General features: G+C 42.9%; 1 protein-coding gene across 1 annotated transcript in view; it reads right to left on the bottom strand.

Annotated features, from left to right (window-relative positions):
* The window catches only part of LOC129179205 (uncharacterized), a 32,478-nt gene that overhangs the window by 3,477 nt on the left and 9,212 nt on the right, over nt 1-19,789 (bottom strand). The window contains exons 5-11 of the mRNA XM_054772131.1: nt 19,082-19,318; nt 17,571-17,930; nt 15,356-15,544; nt 7,225-13,404; nt 6,320-6,713; nt 5,286-5,513; nt 300-815 (exon numbers count right to left, since the gene is read on the bottom strand). Of these exons, the coding sequence (XP_054628106.1) occupies nt 300-815; nt 5,286-5,513; nt 6,320-6,713; nt 7,225-7,227 (1,141 nt within the window). The 5' untranslated portion in view covers nt 7,228-13,404; nt 15,356-15,544; nt 17,571-17,930; nt 19,082-19,318. The remainder of the gene's footprint in view (nt 1-299; nt 816-5,285; nt 5,514-6,319; nt 6,714-7,224; nt 13,405-15,355; nt 15,545-17,570; nt 17,931-19,081; nt 19,319-19,789) is intronic.

Here is a 19,789-nt window from a genome sequence, read left to right as displayed (position 1 = left end):
CTGAGAAAATGTGTCTCCACAAACTGAGCAACTAAAAGGTTTTTCTCCTGTGTGTGTTCTCAAATGTCTATTTAAAGACCACATCTGAGAAAATGTGCTGCCACAAACTGAGCAACTAAAAGGTCTTTCTCCTATATGTGTTTTCATGTGTGATAACATATGTGACTTCACAGAAAATCCTTGACAACAAACTGAGCAACTAAAAGGTTTTTGTTGCGTGTGTTTCTGCACGTGTTGAGCTAAATAGCTCTGATAAAAAAAGGTTTTAGAGCAAACTACGCAGGTGAAACGTTTTTTACCTGTCTTCTTTTTAGGGCATCCAGAATGTTTGTTGTCAGTGTGAGTCCTCATATCACCTTCACAGTCTGTATCGCTGCTCGAAGCTTCTTGGGTGTGGTCACTGTCTCCATCCTCTGGAGAGTGTGACGTTGTGTGGTCACTATCTGATAGCGGACCTAAGAGGTTGTCTGCTTGTGATCCTCCATGGTGGTCTCCATCAGCTTCTGTCATGTGTTGTGGTGACCTGCCGCTTGGAAGCTCCACTCTTCTGTTCTGCTCACGTGGACTGTGATGAAGCTGTGAGGACTCGGATGGTTTGTCTTCGAGGTCTTCAGTCTTCACAGAGACACCATCAAGTGGCAACTTGGTGATCTCAGCCTCCTCCTTCCTTAGAAGACACTCTCCCTCCTGACTGGCCAAGAGTTCCTCCTCTTCCTCTTTGACATGGACGGGCTGGGGATCCTCCTGCTTCAAAGTGGCAATCACCCCCTGCGGATGACGGGGATGTTCTTGACAGCCAATAAACTGATGGACGTCTGCAGGACAAGGAGGAATTATTGTGGAATATGATCACTGGTTTAACAAGTTTGTATTAAAGTTATCTCCAGCTCAAGTCAACTGGCAACAGACACGGAAACAGAAGTGCAACCTCTCAGTGAATGTCTAACTTTGTATGAGTCACTCATGTTGTCTCAAAACAACACCTGGAGCTGACTCGGTACTGCTCTAGACTGGTTCAACTCCTATCTGGAGGACAGGAAGTACTTTGTTGGAATTGGTAACTGTGTCTCAGACCAAATGGCTATGACCTGTGGGGTACCCCTGGGGCCAATCCTGGGACCCCTATTGTTCAATATGTACGTGCGTCCTTTAGGCCAGCTAATACGCAGCTGCAATGTGTCCTACCAAAACTATGCAGATGACGCTCTACTTGTCTACGTGTCACTGACGGCAGGCAAACATGGTGCTGCAGATTTACTGTCACGTCACTGCATAAAACAGATCAATGTGTGGATGTGAAACAACTTTGCAGTGCAGAGGCACGCATCCTCGAGGCATGATGTCACCGGAGTGGAGCTCGTCCTGTTTTACAGAGCGGGCTCTCAAACAAAAATGCTTCATTAAATGACTACTCACCACACTCAAGCCTCACTGAGAGTCGGTCACTTACCTGTCCGTGTATGGAAGAACTACAAGATCAAATGTGGAGGCTGGAGGCGAGTCCGGATGTAATTATTATGATGTCTAGACTTTGAGAGGCGCTAGCCAAGATAAAATATTACAGTTATTTTATTTTGATGAATAAATAACTATATAAATTTGTAATTAAAAAAACTATGAATGAAGTTTATTTGCAGTTCTAAACGTAATTAAGGTGATTTTATTCACGGTTTTGTCTCTCTTATGATATTCTGCTTCCTAAAAAAATACTGTTTCAAATTAAAGTATTTTTGAGTTGCTGCTGACATTTAAAAACGCCCTCTTAAACGGGGCACTTTATTTCATATGTTGTTCTTTTGTACTATTGGTACCAGCAGAGGATTTGAGCGTAGCTGAAGGTTTGTTATGAAGAAGATTGATGATTATATTTCAGTTTTTCTATATTTATTTCACAAAAAGAATAAACTATTTTTTATTTTAGCTGCTATTTTTTATTTTACACTAGGTCCCCAACTTACGAACACAATTTGTTCCAGACGACTGTTCTTATGTTGAATCGTTCTTAAGTAGGGGAAAAGGTAATATTACCAACGATATAGGTACTACATGTACGTGTATACATATACAGTATATGCGTATGTATGTAAATATGAGTTTGGATGTAGTAGTAATATTAAACGAGGATAATTAATGAAAAAACAATAATAAAAATGATATAATACGTAATGATAAATGTTATTTACCTTTGAAGAGGAGTGGTCGAGCATACGTCGTTGTGGAGGAGAGAAGGAGATATTGAAAAAAAGGACAAGTCGTCGTCGTCGTTAGACTCTTCTAAAAGAGGTAGTGTTCTGTGGGTGGTGTAGAATTAAGCAGGCCTATTAACTCTTCATAATCTTTAATCACACGCTCTGTCCGGGTTGTATCATTTAGCTTTCAATTTAGCTTTATCTCCCCAATGTCTAACTCTTCCTCTGTTGGTCCCATTAGCTCTAACGCTGCCTATGTCCCATTAGCAGTGTCACAGTGCCCTCTACTGGTCAAGCATGTACAGTAGCAGTATAAAAACTGATTGAGCGACTGACTACAAGGCAAAATAAAATAAAATATAGACCAGTCGGCTTGTGTTCGTATCCGCGAATGTTCGCTAGTCGAGTGTTCGTAAGTTGGGGACCTAGTGTATTTTAATGAAACAACCTCAGACTCAGAAAATATGGGGATATATATCGTATATCAATATTCAACAGAAATATATAAGCAGGACACTTTTGGTGCATATCGCCCGGCCGTAACTCAGATCTGAACTCTTAACAGCCACACGAAATCAATAACATCATCAGCTTTTTACCACCTGAAAAACATCAAGGGAATAGTGTCTAAACCAGATTTAGAGAGACTAATCCATGCCTTTGTCTCCAGCAGGCTGGAGTACTGGAACGGCCTTCTCACCAGGCTCTCTAAACTAGCAGTAAAACAGCTGCAGAATGCTGCTGCTCACGTCCTGACTAGAACCAGGAAACATGTGTACAAGCCTTTTCATGGGCTTGCGCCATCTCGGTCTCTATCTCTGCGGGTGCACATAGTCAGGACTAAAGACGGTGAGGTTGCGTTTCAGTTTTATGCTGCCAAAATCTGGAAGAGTCTTTCAGAAGATGTGCAAAAATCCTCAACTTTGGTGACGTTCAAATCCATGCGGAAAACACTTCTATTCAAATGTGAATATGACAACTGAAACTATGTTATCTTTTTTTATGGAATTTTATCTCATGATTTTAGTTCAATTAATACGCAGGTAGCTACATAGGTAAACAACAGCGAATGCTCAATGCAGAAGAGATTCCAGACTGAAGTTCAGAGATCTTACATTGTATTTCTCTCTCTGGCAGCAGCAACTCTGATATAAACAAATGTTGTTGCTATCAAAATGGCACCCGTGGCCCACAATGCAATGTGCAATCACATGCATCACCAGTTTGTCAGTCTGGATCTGGAAGTCCCACGGCATCTGCCATCTTGCCTCTGGGCCCTGCAGCCCATATTTGGTACAGATGTTGCAGTACACTAGTCCTGCTACCTGGTTGTGGCGCTCCATGGATGCCCTTCCTACCAGTGTCTCTGGGGCTTCTTTGCACAGTCTGCGCCTGGGCTCCTGTCTGATGTGGTAGACCCCGGCCTCTGCTGATCTCATAGTTAGGACCTGTTCTTGTGCTGCCATAATTAGTGCCTCTGTGCTGTCTTTCAGTTTCAGTTTCAGCCTTTTCCAGCCACTGGTATGTTTTTTCGATGTCAGCCACTTCTTCAATTTGTGGGTGGTAGATGCCATGCAGGGGCTGGTCTTTTTATGACACGCCATCTGGCTTCTCCTCCTTGCTGGCCTTGGAAATAACAGGAAATTTCCTCATATTTCTTGTTGAAATAGGAGGAAAAATAACCAGATTTTAGTAGCATGGAGGTGAATTATTACAGAATTAAATTTTTTTTTTAAGTGTATATATAAGTTCTTAGAATACAGTGGTGGGAAAAAGTGTTTGCCCCCTTCCTGATTTCTTATTTTTTGCATATTTGTCACACTTCAATGTTTCAGACCATCAAACAAATGTAAATATTAGTCAATGACAACACAACTCAACACAAAATGCAGTTTTTAAATGAAACTTTTTATTATTAAGGGAGAAAAAAATCCAAAGCAACATGGCCCTGTTTGAAAAAGTGATTGCGCCCACAATGTTAAAACATAACTTAACTGAGATGAATTGAGATCTATTCCATCTATTCTATTCCAAGATCAAAACCACTGGTGAACCAAAACAACATTAAGTAAGGCTCGTCTCAGTTTTGCCAGAAAACATCTTGATGACCTTAGGGAAAATACTCAACAGTTGAACTTTTTGGAAAGTGTGTGTTCCATTACATCTGGCATTTCAGAAAAAGAACATTGTAGCAACAGTAAAATATGGTGGTGGTAGTGTGGTGGTCTTCAGGACCTGGAAGACTTGCTGTGATAAACGGAAGCATGAATTGTGCTGAAGGAGAATGTCCGACCATCTGTTGGTGACCTCAAGCTGAAACCAACTCTGGTTCTGCAGCAGGACAATGATCCAAAACACACCAGCAAGTACACCTCTGAATGGCTGAAGACTTTGGAGTGGCCTAGTCCAAGTCCTGACCTGAATCCTATTGAGATGCTGTGGCTTGACCTTAAAACGGCGCTTCATGCTGGAAAATCCTCCAATGTTGCTGAATAACAAAAATTCTGCAAAATTCCTCCACAGTGCTGTAAGAGACTCATGGCAGGTTATCACAAACGCTTGATTGCAGCTGTTGTTGCTAAGGGTGGCCTAACCAGTTATTAGGTTCTGGGGGCAACCACTTTTTCCACACGGCCATGCAGCATTGGATTTTTGTCGTCATTTTGTGTTGTCATTGACTAATACACACATTTGCTTGATGATCTAAAACATTTAAGTGTGGAAAACATGGACAAAAATAAGAAATCAGGAAGGGGGCACCACTGAATCTACGTGTTGCTTTACAAACGATCAAAGTGGCCCTTGCATCCTTTAATTTTTACTATGAGGTTTTTATGATGGACTATCTTTGTAATAACATTTTCTGAAATCCCTATTTAAACGAGTTCCACGTGCGAGAACTGTGTATGTATGCCACATTTTTGCTCCGACTTTCCCTGATTTCTAACTACAAATACGCTGGCTTGCCACCCATCTGCTTTAGCCCGTGATGACAGCAACCGGATGTGACGTCTCATGCAACCCAGCGATATACAAACAACGTAGTAGAGGTTATCTTCTGCTCACGTGGACAGTGATGAAGCTGTGAGGACTCACGTGGTTGGTCTTCATGGTCTTCAGTCTTCACCGAGACGCCAGTCAGTGGCAACTTGATGAGATCGTACTCCTCACGCCCAAGAAGACACTCTGTTTCCTGAGTGATCCCAAGTTCCTCCTCTTCCTCTTTAACGTGGGGGGGTTGTGGATCATCCTGCTTCAAAGTGGAGCTCCCCCCCAGCGGCTGAGGGGGACGTTCTTCTTGACAACCAGTCAGCTGCTGGACGTCTGCAGGACACAAAAGATTTGTATGTAGGATTTACAGTACCAGTCAAATGTTTGGACTGTGGAATGTGCTTCCACATTGCTATGTATATGGCAACCCAATCTGCTACACACCAATACTGGTCACGTGCACATCGGCTGCCATCTTGGAGTTCATGTTTACAATATTTCCATTCGACTGGTCCAGCTGCGGCTATTTTGAGTTAAGCATTAAAAAAAAAAGCATGAAATGCCTATTCAGTTATGGTTTACATAAAAGAGGCTACATAAATATTATTTTCAGTGAAATGTTGAGAAACCAGCTCATGGTAATTACAGTACTTTGAAAATGCCTTACTTCCCGTAAGAGACTTGAGTTTTATTTATTGAAATCCGGTGAACAGGAAGTGAACGCTTTGTGCTGGATTGTATGCAAGCACAGTGACAGCTCTCTCCTCCTGATGTGTGTGTGGATCGATACTGAAATATCAATAACTCCAATTGATACTAGCGGTGGGGGGAATCATCGATTCTTAGATGCATCGCCATGCGGACATTGACGATTATTAATTTGTTAAAATTCAATTGGTAGACCCAAAAAAATGTCACCGGGCCGAGTGCGGTCCAATGGCCATCATACGGCATCTGCGAGAGAAGGCTTTCGAGAAGAAAAAAACCTATTCAAAGGCCTGGTCTCCTTTAAGGTTTGGAATTTGCAGGAACGCACCAAACATGGGACATTGAAAGGATGGAAGAAACGAAAAAGAAACGAAAAAAATGGAACCTTCACGGTCCTGATGGACATTACTGGCATGACTGGGAGATCCCACCTGAGATGTTTTCCCACGCAGCGGAGTGGCAGAGTGGAGGAGGCGCCATCATGATCCGTCGGTGGAACAATGGAGCTCCAGGTTGTGCAGGGGCGTCAAACCCGCAGATGGCTATGTGGAGATCATCATGACTGAAGGCCCCCGTCTGTGTGGTAATGACTGGCTTTTTCAACAGGACAAGGCTGCAGTTCAAAATGCCCGCCTGACAAAGAGGAATAAGCTCACTTTTTTGGACCATCCTGCGTTTTCCTCTGATCCAAATCCAAATGAGAACATTTGGGTACAGATGGCAAGGGTAGTTTACAAAAATGGACATGGCTTCCAGACAGTGGATGCCCTCCGTGAAGCCTTCTTCACCACCTGGAGCAACATTTCCTCTCGCCTCCTGGAAACACTGGCATCAAGCACGCCCAAAGCAATGTTTCAGTCATTTTTTGTCTCACTCCCACGTCTTCTTTTTGCATTTTGCAACTATACCTAGAACCTCCTTAGGATCCAACAGCGTAAAATGTACATTCTCGCTACTTTCCTTTCCAACTGGTCTGAACATTTTGAGCAGGAGCGTATGTGGCCATATTGAATTGTTTGCGCCCTTCTGAACACCGGAAGTGATGCACGTTACCCCTGGGTCACGTGGTTGCAACCCAGCAATTCCCCCTCTTTTGACATACAGTAGCTTTTCCATTTTATGTTTTGCAACAGACAATGCTTTGGCGTCTTGATGGGATATTTTGTCGTGTTTATTAAATAATTGGCCACAGCATTCAGATGTATAAGGAAATGAACAAAAAGATGAGTTGACCCAGCCGCCACAGCTGGACAAAACTCGTTCATGCAGGCTCATTGACTATTTATATGAAACATAGAAAGCGTGCTAAATGTTTAAATACAACATGTAAACATACCATGAACTTGTAGCACAACGTAAGTCCTGCAAAACTCGGGTTGTTGTTGTCGCTCGTTCTCCTCTCCTGTTCGAGAATGTTCCTCCTCGCCCGACGCCATCCTTTCAAACAGCCCAGAAATTTCGTCAGTAGTCGCAAATCATCTCTTCTTTATCAACTCCACTCTTTCATGGGTTTGAATGTTTTTCCATGAGATTACTTAGGCGCCTTTGGCATTCGCCTCGTGTCCCTTATCGAGCCGGAAATAAACTCCGTTCTGCGCATGTGCAAAACGCGTCCACATCCGGAAAGGCTGGATTCCAATAGCGCTGTAAATCGCCCTGTAGATGCAGTGCAGACTTGCGAGGAGTGGAAGTGATCAATTTCAAACAACTTCTTGTTTCTTTCAGCCCAAGCAGCCATGGTTCCACCAATAGTTTTCGGTGTGGCGCTATACTGTAGTTTTACATTTACAATACCAGTCAAATGTTTGGACGTGCTTACACACCGTCACCAACGAGGGCAGGTAATGGATGTGTAACCCAATGTGCACATGCGCACACTGGCTGCCTTGATTTGTTTCATATTTATGATGTTTCAGTTCGTGGTCAAGCTGTGGCGGCTCGGTCAACTCACATACTCAGCGTTTTCGTCTTGTCCGCAGGTTCGCCATTTCTTCATACAGCTTCATCTAAACCAGAGGTGTCCAAACTTTTTCCAGCTTGTGAAAAATACAGAAATATGAAAGGATGCAAGGTTTTGATATTTTATAAAGCAAAATGCTAAGAAGTTACACGTGTAACGGATGCCAGCCAGTTAGGCTGCGCAAGTGTAAACCGCGTTCGACAGTCCGCGATTGTGGCCGCGTGGTCAGTGCTCTCGCCTCCCATTGTGAAGGTCACGTGTTTCTCGCCCCGGTGCGAGCAGTGCGAAGCAGCGCAGAGGCTAACCAATTGCTTGTCACACTCATGGTACTCAGACAATACCCTACTTGGACCCAAGTACATTTGAATGGTATTACAAACTGTAATGACATGCTAGAATCAGAGCACACATACGGCACAAAAACATTTCATATGACTATGCAGATGACATGTGACTGTGCAGGTCACAGGGTTTCCCCTAGGAATTTCTGAAGCTGTGGTGGTGGACTGCACGGGAGTCCAGCCTTACTTAATGTTGTTTTTTTTTTATGACAAATACCTATTTTTATTATGACTTATTTATTAACTTATTTAACATTTTTCAACAACTAGCAGAACATGAACCAATAACATTGCAAAATTGTTAATTTAATGGCAAAGTTGCTGAGAGCACAGCCAACATTTAAATTGCCTTTTCTTTAGAAAGCACATCTCCACTCAGTGTGCTCATCTGTCATTAAATACAGGTATCATGTTTGAACTGAACACTTATAAAAACACTGAAGCAAATATTCTTTGGTGAACCACTCAACATCAGCTGGTTCGCTACTGCTAGCGTAGGACCTACCTGTTGGAGACGGTCTTGTGATAGTATCACTGCCTAAAGCTGTACACAATATGTGTTTCTGTTGCACAACTTCAACACACAACTAGTATTTTGAAGATAAGCCATACGTTTTATAATGACAACAAGACAGCAAGATTGTGACGCCTTAAAAAAGTAAGTTGTGATGATGGACGATCGATGTATCCCAGGAACGTAATAGCCACTTGTAGCTCCGAGCTAGCTAGATGCCGCCAGCCAGGCATATTGTATGTAAACAAAAATGCCAGAAAGTTGAATGAGATTGTAACGTGAGCGATCACACACGCTGGCATAGATAGGCTTAGCATGTGACAAGCTGTCGTCAGTTCACTACACATTTTACGGCCTAAAATTGTTTAAGTTTAAAAACACCCCTCATTTTTACGGTGTGGCAGCTGTTATTTTGTAGTGGCGCATCGCCATGATCAATTCCATGTAGCGGAAACCCTGGATTATGATAGTCACGTTAATGTCGAAAACATACTTAAATTGTGTGATATGCTTACACATTAGCTTCAGAGCTGGAAAACCTGATGAAATCCACACACTATGGCATGCAAACCTGGGGCACACATCTGCCGCTTGATGCTAACGAGGCAGCTAGCGTCGCTGTGGTTAAGGTGCCCGACTTTCAGGAGCACAAGTCACACTAGTGGTTTCTGCACATAGTAGCCCAGTTCCAACAGCAAGGAATAATACAGGGCATGACAAAGCATTTCCACATACTTGCCGAGCTGGACCTTTGCTTTCTCCCACACCGCATGAACGTTACGACAATATTAGTGGTTTTGAAACCCTGACTTTTTCATACGGTGGTATACGTTGAGACCGGGAAATGGGCGATGCCTATGAACAAAAGGGTTGGTTTTTTTTTTGTTGTTTTTTTTAAAGAGAAGCTTTTTGTCAGGATTTGCCGTGGAACATGGTGACTGGTTAGGATCCCAAAGCAGACAAAAGAGTGTGGTGCAAAATACAAAAAGGAAAAATTCAATATACAAAAAGAGTCCAACGATACAAAGTACAAACAAGGAAAATCCAGTAATGGTAAGTAGTAACAAAAAAACACTAACATCAACAGGCTTAGTGTAACGAACCAATAGGAGGAGGGTGTTGGCACACCAATTCCGCCCACTCTTACTGTATTTAAGGCCTAAGCTACCAGCACTTATTAGTTCGCTGACGAAGCTCTTCGGATGAGGAGCGAAACGTCCAACACCTTCTTCACAGAAGTACAGATGACGTCTCAAGAAGCCTTTTCCTCGACTAACATCAAAAGGATGTTAGGGAAAAAAATATAATACAACAAAAAAAATCACTGAAGGCAAACCTTACAGGAGCAGATCACAATACTAAGCAGGCAGGTACAGGTGAGCCAGAGAGCCGGGTAAGGAGCAGGGAGTACAATCTGGCGTTGGAGAACAGTCTGCACACAGCTAAGTAGAAGCTCTAATGGAGATCAGGTGTGTTCAATCAACTCCTCTCAGGTGCTCAGGAGGTGTGCTGCAACAGATGGCATACAGAGGGCAGCAGAGCAGCACACAGAACATGACACTTTTATCACAGTCTGGGAAACTAAAAGGTTTTTCTCCAGTGTGTCTTCTCATGTGTGTCAGCAGTTATCTTCTGAGAGATTTTTTTTTTACTGCAAAGTAAACAACTGAAAGGCTTTTCGCCCGCGTGCGTTCTCATGTGTTTTACCAAACTGTGCTTATCATGGAGTGTTTTACCACACATTGGACAACTTAAAGGTTTTTCTTCTTTGTGCGTTTTCATACTGTATGTGTATTTAAACATGATACCTTTACAGACAATGCTTTGCCACAAACTGAGCAACTGAAAGGTTTTTCTCCTGTGTGCGTTCTCATGTGTTTGACCAAAGAAGATGCAATGTGCTTTTCATCCTGGTCCCAGAACACTGGACCAGCTCTCCACCCCTGCAAGAGTACTAGAGGACTTGAAAAAGGCATTCGACCGTGTCCCTTGTGGTGTCCTGTGCAGGGTGCTGTGGGAGTACGGGGGAGGTGGCACACTACAAGTACAGGTTGGACAAATGTATTAATAAAGAATGAATTAATGAATTAATTTGATAAGATGAATGAGAATTCTGTTCTTAATCTGTCCAAATTAATAAATCGCTATTGCTTCCTCACTGTGTGTCTTTGGCATCCAGCTTCATCCAGCTGTGCTGATTTGACATTGATGCATTGTCTCTCTCTTATCACCAACACAGACGTAAACATATACACGCATTTCAACAGCAGCTGCGCGGATGGCTAGGCTAGAATGTGCCATTGGTCCTAAGAAGGACCCTTAGCTGCCCTGCAAGGTGCCATGCATTAAAGAAAATCATGAAGTCCGTCCTCATTAGGAATTAGGGAATTATAAGTAGGGAAAAAATCCCAAAGATCGACCGGTCGATCGTGATCGACTGGGTTGGTGACCCCGGAGCTAAGCAGTCCCAAAAATGAACCAAACCGTTAGCCTTAATACCAAAAAGTGTGTATTGAACCGCGAGGAAGTAGTACCGTTACACCCCTAAATCAGGAGTTATCCATTTCAGTCAGTGTGCTGTGAACAAACGCCAAAAAATATTCAAAATGACCAAACGTAATGTTCAAACATTGGCTTTGTTAAACTTATTGTAAGTCGCCGATTTGGCTTTTTTAAGTAGCGCATCAGTGAAAGTCTCTTTGTAACAAGCGCTGCCTTTGGAGGCGATCATGACTTTTCTCGTCACCAGAGAACTGAGCACCTCTGTACTCAGGCAAGCACGACGTGCCGTCTTGTTTTTAGTGACCAAGCTGAAGATCCTTTCGCAGTCCGCATTGCTGTGAAAAATCACACACACACCGAGCATGACTGCGGAGAGGTTTGAAAACAGCTTGGTCCCTCCCGATTCCATCGCTCCTATTTCTACCCAAGCCTCATCCACCCGTTTGGTAAGAATATCATCATCCAAGGCGGTGGACTGAAAGAGCCGAAACTCATCGTCCACTTTATCCACCGTGACGCCATTCCCCAACAAGCAGGGGAACCTGTCTATAAAGTACGTCAGCGAGGAGAATTTGGCCGTTTGCCGTCTGCTGATGTCAGCTACGGCGGCGTGATGCAGCAGTTCGTCCCCATAGGGGAATGAAGATAGCAAGTAATCAACAGCTACTGTGAAATATTTCCTCACATCCCTGAAGAAAGCTCCAAGAGGTAATTCACCTTGGCTTTTGATAAATATCTGCGTGTCATGTCCGATACACAGCTCCTCATCAGGCAGCTGGTGCTCGCTGGATTGGTACAGAGTGGGTTGGTGTCCTCCCTTGACTTCTTCCATCATTTCTACCACGCACTCAGGTTTGCAGAAGGCCAGCAACAATTTTTGTAACTGCAGCTCCAACGTCTGCAGCAATGTGTGCACGCACGGCTCCTCTTTCTGCAGGATCTGATTTGCCGTTTCAAATAACGGCACAGCTCTTTTCAAGAAGAGAGCATACAGCTTGGCCTGCGGGTCAGTCAGGAACGCATAGACCCTTTGCGGTTTTCTGACTGCTGCGGTCTCTGCCTTTTCGGACAGATCCTTCTGATTCTCGCCCGTTTGTTTTTGCAGACACATAAAGTGGTCAACCCCTTTGGGCGAAGCGCTCGGCGCTGCCTGTCGCTGTGTGCAACTCGGGCCCATCTTGGACTTTCTGAGACAGAATTTGGAGGACTTCCCAGAGGTAGACGTGAGAGTTGAGGGCTTCCAGGCAGCTGCGTTCTTCAGCGAGAGATGAGCCGACGATGCAAGAGGTTTAGCTTCCTCCTTCCCTGCTGCCTCTTCTGCAAAAAAACGAGTCAGCGGTTCCCACTGCTGGAGGAGTCGTTGGACACATTTGCCCAGAGCCAGCCATTTGGTGGAGGATAGTTTCAAAATCTTCCTGACATCAGTGTCGCACAGCATTTGAAGCTCGCGCACCAACGCTTTCCTCTTGCTACTCTTGTCAAGGTAGTAGTAGATCACAATCAGCATGTCCTCAATGTCAATGCTCAAACTCGAGGAAGACTTTTCCGCGGCCGTATGCATGAGGTGGCACGCACAACCAACTATGTAAATGTGCGGATTCCGGGATTTTATGAATGCCGCGACACCTCTTCTCGCCCCCTGCATGACAGAGGCATTGTCAGCGGCAAAGCTTACGCAATTACCCCACGGTATTTTCCTTTTGTTTAGTTCCTGGTCCATGAGATTGTATATCCCTTCGCTGGTAGAGTCCCGACACTCAACAACTTTCAGCAGCACTACTGCTGTTTTCCCAACACTGGGCTCGTACACACGGACAACTAAAGGATGCAATTTCACACCGTCCATGTCTGATGCGCTGCCGTCAGTAGCTATGCTGAAAGGGAAGCAGCACATTAGGTCAGTGATGACCTGCTCGTCATTTGAAGAAATTGTGTTCAGTATAGCAGTTGTTTTAGTTCTGGCACAGCCGTAATGTTGGGCAATCTGACTGTCTGGAAACATCTTCTTAAATAACGGCCCTGCATGGTCAGCGACAGCCACTGGCAAATTGTGCTCTGCTATAAAGTTGGTGAACAGTGTTTCTGCCCGGATAGTCCGTAGATCCGGATCGGCAGAAAATGTCGGGGTGATCTTCGGGACAAAGGGCAAGGCCCTTTCAAATTTTTTGTGTTTCGCTCCTTCTACGTGGCGTCTGCAATCTGAAAATGTAGTTGGAGAGGGGGGAGATTATGTTATATATACTGTATATATGCGTGTGTGTGTGTGTGTGTGTGTTACACATTATGATTTACATGAAACACACACATCTCAACATGCACACCTAGAGAGAACTAGATACACACAATTTATTGCTGGGTTTCAAGCACATGACCTTGGGCTCACACTATTTCCAGGCTGCTAGGAGCTAGCAAACTAGCTAACCAGCCTCACTGCCAAGCCCTCCGAGGATCGTTCTTCCAGGTGGCTCCATTTCACATTTTTAAGTTCCAAAAATGTTTTAACTTTGATTTTAATTTACGGTGAAAGTACACAAATACTATCTTAAATCCTGCCCAAAATATGGTGACCAAATTTGTTAGGAAGCAGAGTGAGCTAATAAATAGGCCTACGCACTTCAGTGTTAAAGATGAGGCAAAGCAGGTTAACCCATTATTATGAAGGGAAATAGTAGCATTAGTCCAACCTTACATTGGCTTTAAGTAACTACTGTAATATTTATTACAGGCTAATTAACATGGGTTAGCCCAGGGGTGTTCAAAAAGCGGCCTGGGGGCCATCTGAGTAGAGCAGATGTTTGAAAACTAAAAAAAAAAAAAAACAGAAGCAAAAACGGAAAAATCAGCGAGAGAACAAAGTCTAACTATTCAGCGAAAAGTTGTAATTTATCATGAAAAGGTCTGAATTTTATGAGGTCATCATCACAATTTGAGGAAAAATAACATCATTTTAGGAGCATAAAGTTGAAATCAAGAAAGACGTTCAAAGTTGTAATATTATGAAAAACAAACTTTGGTAAATAAAGTTAGAATTATGGCAAGAACATTTACAAAAAGAAATTGAAAAAATCCAGAAAAAATCTTAAAATGCTGCTGTAATTTTACAAGAATACCCAAATATTTATATATATATAATATAAATAAAAAAAGTTTGTATTCTAACAAGAAAAAAGTTCCAGTTTTATGAGAATAAAGTCGTAATATTATGAGGAAAAATTATGTCATTCTAGCAGCATTGAGTGAAAATATTCAAGAAAATAATTATATGATACAAATATTATTACAAGTCTGATACAAATACAAAATAAAATAAAGTTGCCATTTTTGGAAAATTAGCTTGGGGGAAAAAAAGGATTTTTATGGCAATAAAGTCATAATATTATGAGAAGATTATTTGAGAAGGAACCAGCAGCAAAAATGTGGGGAAAAAAGGAAAAAGTTTGGACTCCCCTGGATAGACAATGTTAGCTTTTAACGGGATAGTTTGGATTTTTTTACATGAAGTTGTACACGGACACGGATAAAAGCAACGCACACATAAAATAGAATCAAATAAAATGCGTGGTAAACTACAGAGTAAGATGTCCTGAATAAGTGGGTTTTGAGCCTGGATTTGAGAAGAGTTTATGATACGGCTGTCGGCTGGGAGAGAGTTCCCCGGTGTGTAACGTCCTTGTGGAAACACACTGTCAGGGCCCGTCACGGAGAACATTCTAGCTTTTTTTGGCAAGTTTTAGAGCTGCAGCTCTCCTGCTCTCCTTGTTCCATGTGCAACCTACAGCCTTGAGGGAGACCAAGGAGGATTCATCGACCGTACATCGATGATTCCCACCTTTGGGATAAGGATTTTCCCCCCAGCAGTGGATTTTGGAGAGGATTACTTTTGTCTTTTACTTTTTTCTCTGGATACTGTTGCGCATTCTTATTGTTCATTTTGGGATGAAACTGAAAGAGTGGTAGCGACCTACTCCTCTTTTTTGGACCAATTTGGGCATTTCCAGTTCGAGACATTATTACACCTTTTGTTCATCTGTGTTCATCTGCGATCAATGTTGGGTGGATGGAAACATGCCGACCGGGTAATGTTACTGATGTGATTGGAATGATAGCAAGCTATGGAGGAGTATTTTTTGTATGGGACTGTGCTCATTACCTGTTGCCCCTTGGTGACTGATGTTAATGTCTGTCTTGCACACGGTGCAGAACGCGTGATAAGGCAGCCTGGAAACGATGAGGCAAGGCCATCTCTCCCCATAGCGGTCGAGAAATCTTTGCGATTTCCGAGTCCTTTTTTTAGGTCATTGTTCAGCCATGGCACATGATGCCAGCCTACCTTTTTCTTCTGTAATAGATCCAGGAAAACATGACGGTTAGCCTACGACCTACTTTGCAACACGCACATCAAAGAGACATATGGGAACTTGGACGAGAGGCCAACAACATCGTCGATATCTTGTTGGAGGAGAACAAGGGATGCAGGTTCCCACTTGTTAGGGAGCGCTCTGATTCGCCGAGAGCTTGTCACTGCAGCTTTTGTGGTTAACAGGCAAAACACCACCTAATAAATTAAACAAACTGGAGTCTCAAGTCTGAAAATAAGAAACTAAACATGTCGTATATTCGATAAGAAGACAAAATGAGCATATTGGAGCAGCTAAAGGTTTTTCTCCTGTGTGATACCACTTCACCGGAGTGACCATGACCGTGACTTGAGCAAGTAAAAGGTTTTTCTTCAGCATGAGTGTTCTTTAATAGGGATGTCCTGATCCACATTTTTTGGCTTCTCATACGATTTTTTTTTTTTACAGTCTTGCCGATCCGACACCGATGTTTTTTTTTTGTTAGTTTTTTAAATAATAATAATAATCTTTTGTTACAAACACGAGTTCGTAGAATTGAATATGGTTATGAAAATAGATCTTCACAGCACTAAAAATAATGCAAGCAAAGTATTTATGAATGTACTTTTTTTTAATTCCACAGCATGACCAACAATCTTGTTTGGCTTTTGGAACAAAACTCCCTAATCCGATAAAAGAGCCAATAGAAGATAAAACTGGAAAAAATGGGCGTGTAAAATACTTTTCGGGGAGGACTAAACATTTGACATGGTTATAGATCAATTTGTGGTGTGATTTAGAATATATGACATTTTTTTAACAAACTCTCTTCACGCCCTATGAAATTTGTTTTGTTTTTTCCCCCAAATTCCGTTTATTTCAGTTTTCTCCCTTTTCCACTTATTTGACCAGCATAGAGTGTGTGCGATTTGGGTTGGTGAATAAAATGCAAAAATCCTTCCTTTTATTGACGCAATCCATCATTGGCCCATGCGGTCCAGTCATTGAGAAATGGATGTAGCTTAGCCTAGCTAACTTTTCTAATGGGAAGTCAGCCTCAGCACATTTTGTTACTAAACCTTCAACAAACCGTAATGCCCGTGCTTGTGATGAAGGAAGATGCAGTCACAGATGTCATTCCAATCGCCTTACTAATGGAAGATATTTTAATGACGCCCTTATTTTGTTTACACAATTAGACAGATGTGAAGAACGCTGTTATTTTGAAGGTCGGAGTGTGTTGTGTGTCGAGAATGGCAATTGACCATTGATACGCGCCGGGTGCGAGAATAAACGTGCTTCTGGTCTTTTTTCACCCAGAACCTGCACGTGGTCAGTGGGTACTGTAGAATGCTCCTTCCCTTAAAGCAGTAAAACACAACACGGTGAAAATACACTCATCCCGCCTGATTCATGCGTGCGCACACACACACACACACATACACATACAGTGTTGGAGTTAATCCTGTTTTTATGCTTTACGGGTCCGCGAGGTCCATGCAGACAAATGACAAATTTTCGCACCCACAACCCCTCGAGCGGCCATTATCATGCTAAAAATTCCCGCTCTGCGCTCCTCCCAATTTTCGTGGCGGAAGCCGATATGATCCGACCTTTACAAATACAGCGGATCGGCAGCCGATCCCCATCCTGAAGATGGGACCGGGACATCGCTACTCTTTAGTGCAATCAACTGGAGTAAATCAGCTAATCTGCCAGTACAAGTTGAGCAACTAAAGGGTTTCCTCCCCGGTGTGCGTTTTGCACAGAGGACCTACGAGCCAAGGAACACAAACACACACATAATAAACAAATTAAAGGTGTTTTTTTCATGTGTCGAGTCAAAGGAAAGTCTTCCACCACAATCTGAGCAACTCAAACTGTTTTTTCTCTGGAATCGTGTCGTGTGATATCCTAGTTGATGCGAGAGAAACTTTTCTGTTGCTCAAGTTTCAATGTGTGTATTTCTCATGTGTAAGTTTAAATGGGGTGATTTTAGGAAAGCCTTTATGGTAAAACTGTCCTTACCTGTCGTCTTCTTTTTAGAGCACTCCGTGTGTTTGCCGTCGCTGCGAGATCTCTTATCGCCTTCACAATCTATATCGTCGCTCAAAGTTTCTTGGGTGTAGTCCCCGTGTTCAGCCTCAGGAAGAAGCCATGGTTTGTCTTCGTAGTATTCAGTCCACACAGGGACACCAGCCAGCGGCAACTGGGTGAGATCAGCCTCCTCCGGCCCGAGAAAACACGCTCCGTCCCGAGCGGTCCAGGCTTCCTCCTCTTCCTCTTTAACATGAAGGAGGGACTCCTGCTCCTCCTGCTTCAAAGCGGAGCTTCTCTGCTGCGGCTGAAGGGCACGTTCTACTTGATGACCAATCAGTTGCTGGACATCTGCAGGACAAGCAGGAATTATTGTTAAATAGGATTTATTGACTTAACAAGTTTGAAGCGTTCTCAAGAAAGTAATGCAATAATTGCTTTGCATGGTAATATACATATTCACAATATTTATACATATATATATTTTTCGTGGTTGAATACGGCCTATTATCAGTCAAAGAAATATGCATATGTAGGAAAATTGTACTTGTTCTTGGCCTAAATGAATCATTTTCAAGCATAAAAATGGCTACATGAACCAACTAAATGAACTAAAATACAAATCCACGGCAGAAGCAGCATTCTAAATGTGAATGTGGTGTTCTACATTGGCCACTGGGTGTGGGTGTTCGGTGAGACAAGGGCCAGATGTGATCGGCAGAAAAGGCATTTATTGCAAGTTTAAATGATCTCACAACAGGCACAGCATAATAATCACAATAACAACGCGGGCTACTGTTGGGGCCATAACCCACCTCAAGCTAAAACTCAACCCTGAACCTCCGATGTCACTTCCTGTCCTCCACACATCCGTCCGCCCTCCGCTAAGGTCCGCTAGGGAACACATTTACTGTGACACACACGAGCAGGAGTTTTATTCACGTCGTAAATGGCTTATTTACTCTTATTGTGTCTACGATATTGGCTAATAGGAGTGGAAAACCATTTGAAGCCGCCATTACCATACATTGATGACACAATAGCCACCGCAGGAAGTACGCCGTCCAGAAAAAACCCAAGAAACTGCTAAAGGTGTGAGTCTGTTATCTTATTTCTGTCTGATATGTTGTATTTTCTCTGATTATATCTATTATATTGAGTAATACAAATGTAAAGGTGACTATAGGGGTGTTATTTCATGTCTAGAGGACTCTAATGATGTTAAAAGGTAAACAGGTTTTCTATGCCATGACTACAAAAATATTCCATTTATTAATCTTGAATCCTACTTCACTTAAATTCACTTATCGCGGTCGAGTCTGGAACCAATGAACCACCATAAACGACTGTATTTATAATATATGGTAATATTCCATTCATGGAGGAGTAATTCCATGATTATTATGATTCACTTACTTTTGGGGAAAGTAAGAAAGAAAGTGTACCATTGATCTTAGTCAAAATGAATGAAAATCTGTTGAAAAACATCGTATTCTCCTCACGTGGACTGTGATGAAGCTGTAAGGACTCAGGTGGTGTGTCTTCATGGTCTTCAGTCTTCACAGACACACCAGCCAGTGGAAACTTGGTGAGATCAGCCTCCTCCGGCCCCACAAGACAATCTCCCTCTGGAGTGGTCCAGAGTTCCTCCTCTTCCTCTTTGGCGTGAGGGGTCTGTGGGTCATCCTGCTTCAAAGTGGCGCCCCCTCCCTGCAGCTGAGGGCCGAGCTGCTCGACATCTGCAAGACACAGACTATAGCATTGAAAAACGTCAAACTGGCAATAGCAGTCAAATGTGCCGAGTGGTACTGTATGTGGTACCCAATCTGCTACACATCACCACTGTACATGTGTACATTTGCTGCCATTTTGGATTTACAGTACAAGTCATCACGCCGCACTTCGCGGTTTGAAGTTTGTGGCTTCACTCTAATCACGTTTTTTTTTTTGAAATATCACTTAATAAATCATGCTGTCATGTGGTTGAAGACGGTCTATGATTAGCACACATATTTTTCAGAATGTGCTAGGTTGCCAGTGGCGTTCAAACAGCCTAGAAATTGCATCATCTCTACTGATCTATATAATATATCAGGATAGCTCATACGTCACACGCCGCAGTGCAAGCCGCTGAAGCCAAAGAGACGCCATCTTACTACTCACATGTCGACTACATTGGCACAGCGTACATAGTGTACAAAGCAGATGAA

The sequence above is a fragment of the Dunckerocampus dactyliophorus genome, chromosome 4 (genome assembly GCF_027744805.1).
Source record: "Dunckerocampus dactyliophorus isolate RoL2022-P2 chromosome 4, RoL_Ddac_1.1, whole genome shotgun sequence".
Taxonomy (NCBI): Eukaryota; Metazoa; Chordata; class Actinopteri; order Syngnathiformes; family Syngnathidae; genus Dunckerocampus; species Dunckerocampus dactyliophorus.
The sequence above is the reverse complement of the archived record's forward strand: the minus strand, read 5'-3'. Positions and strand labels throughout refer to the sequence as shown.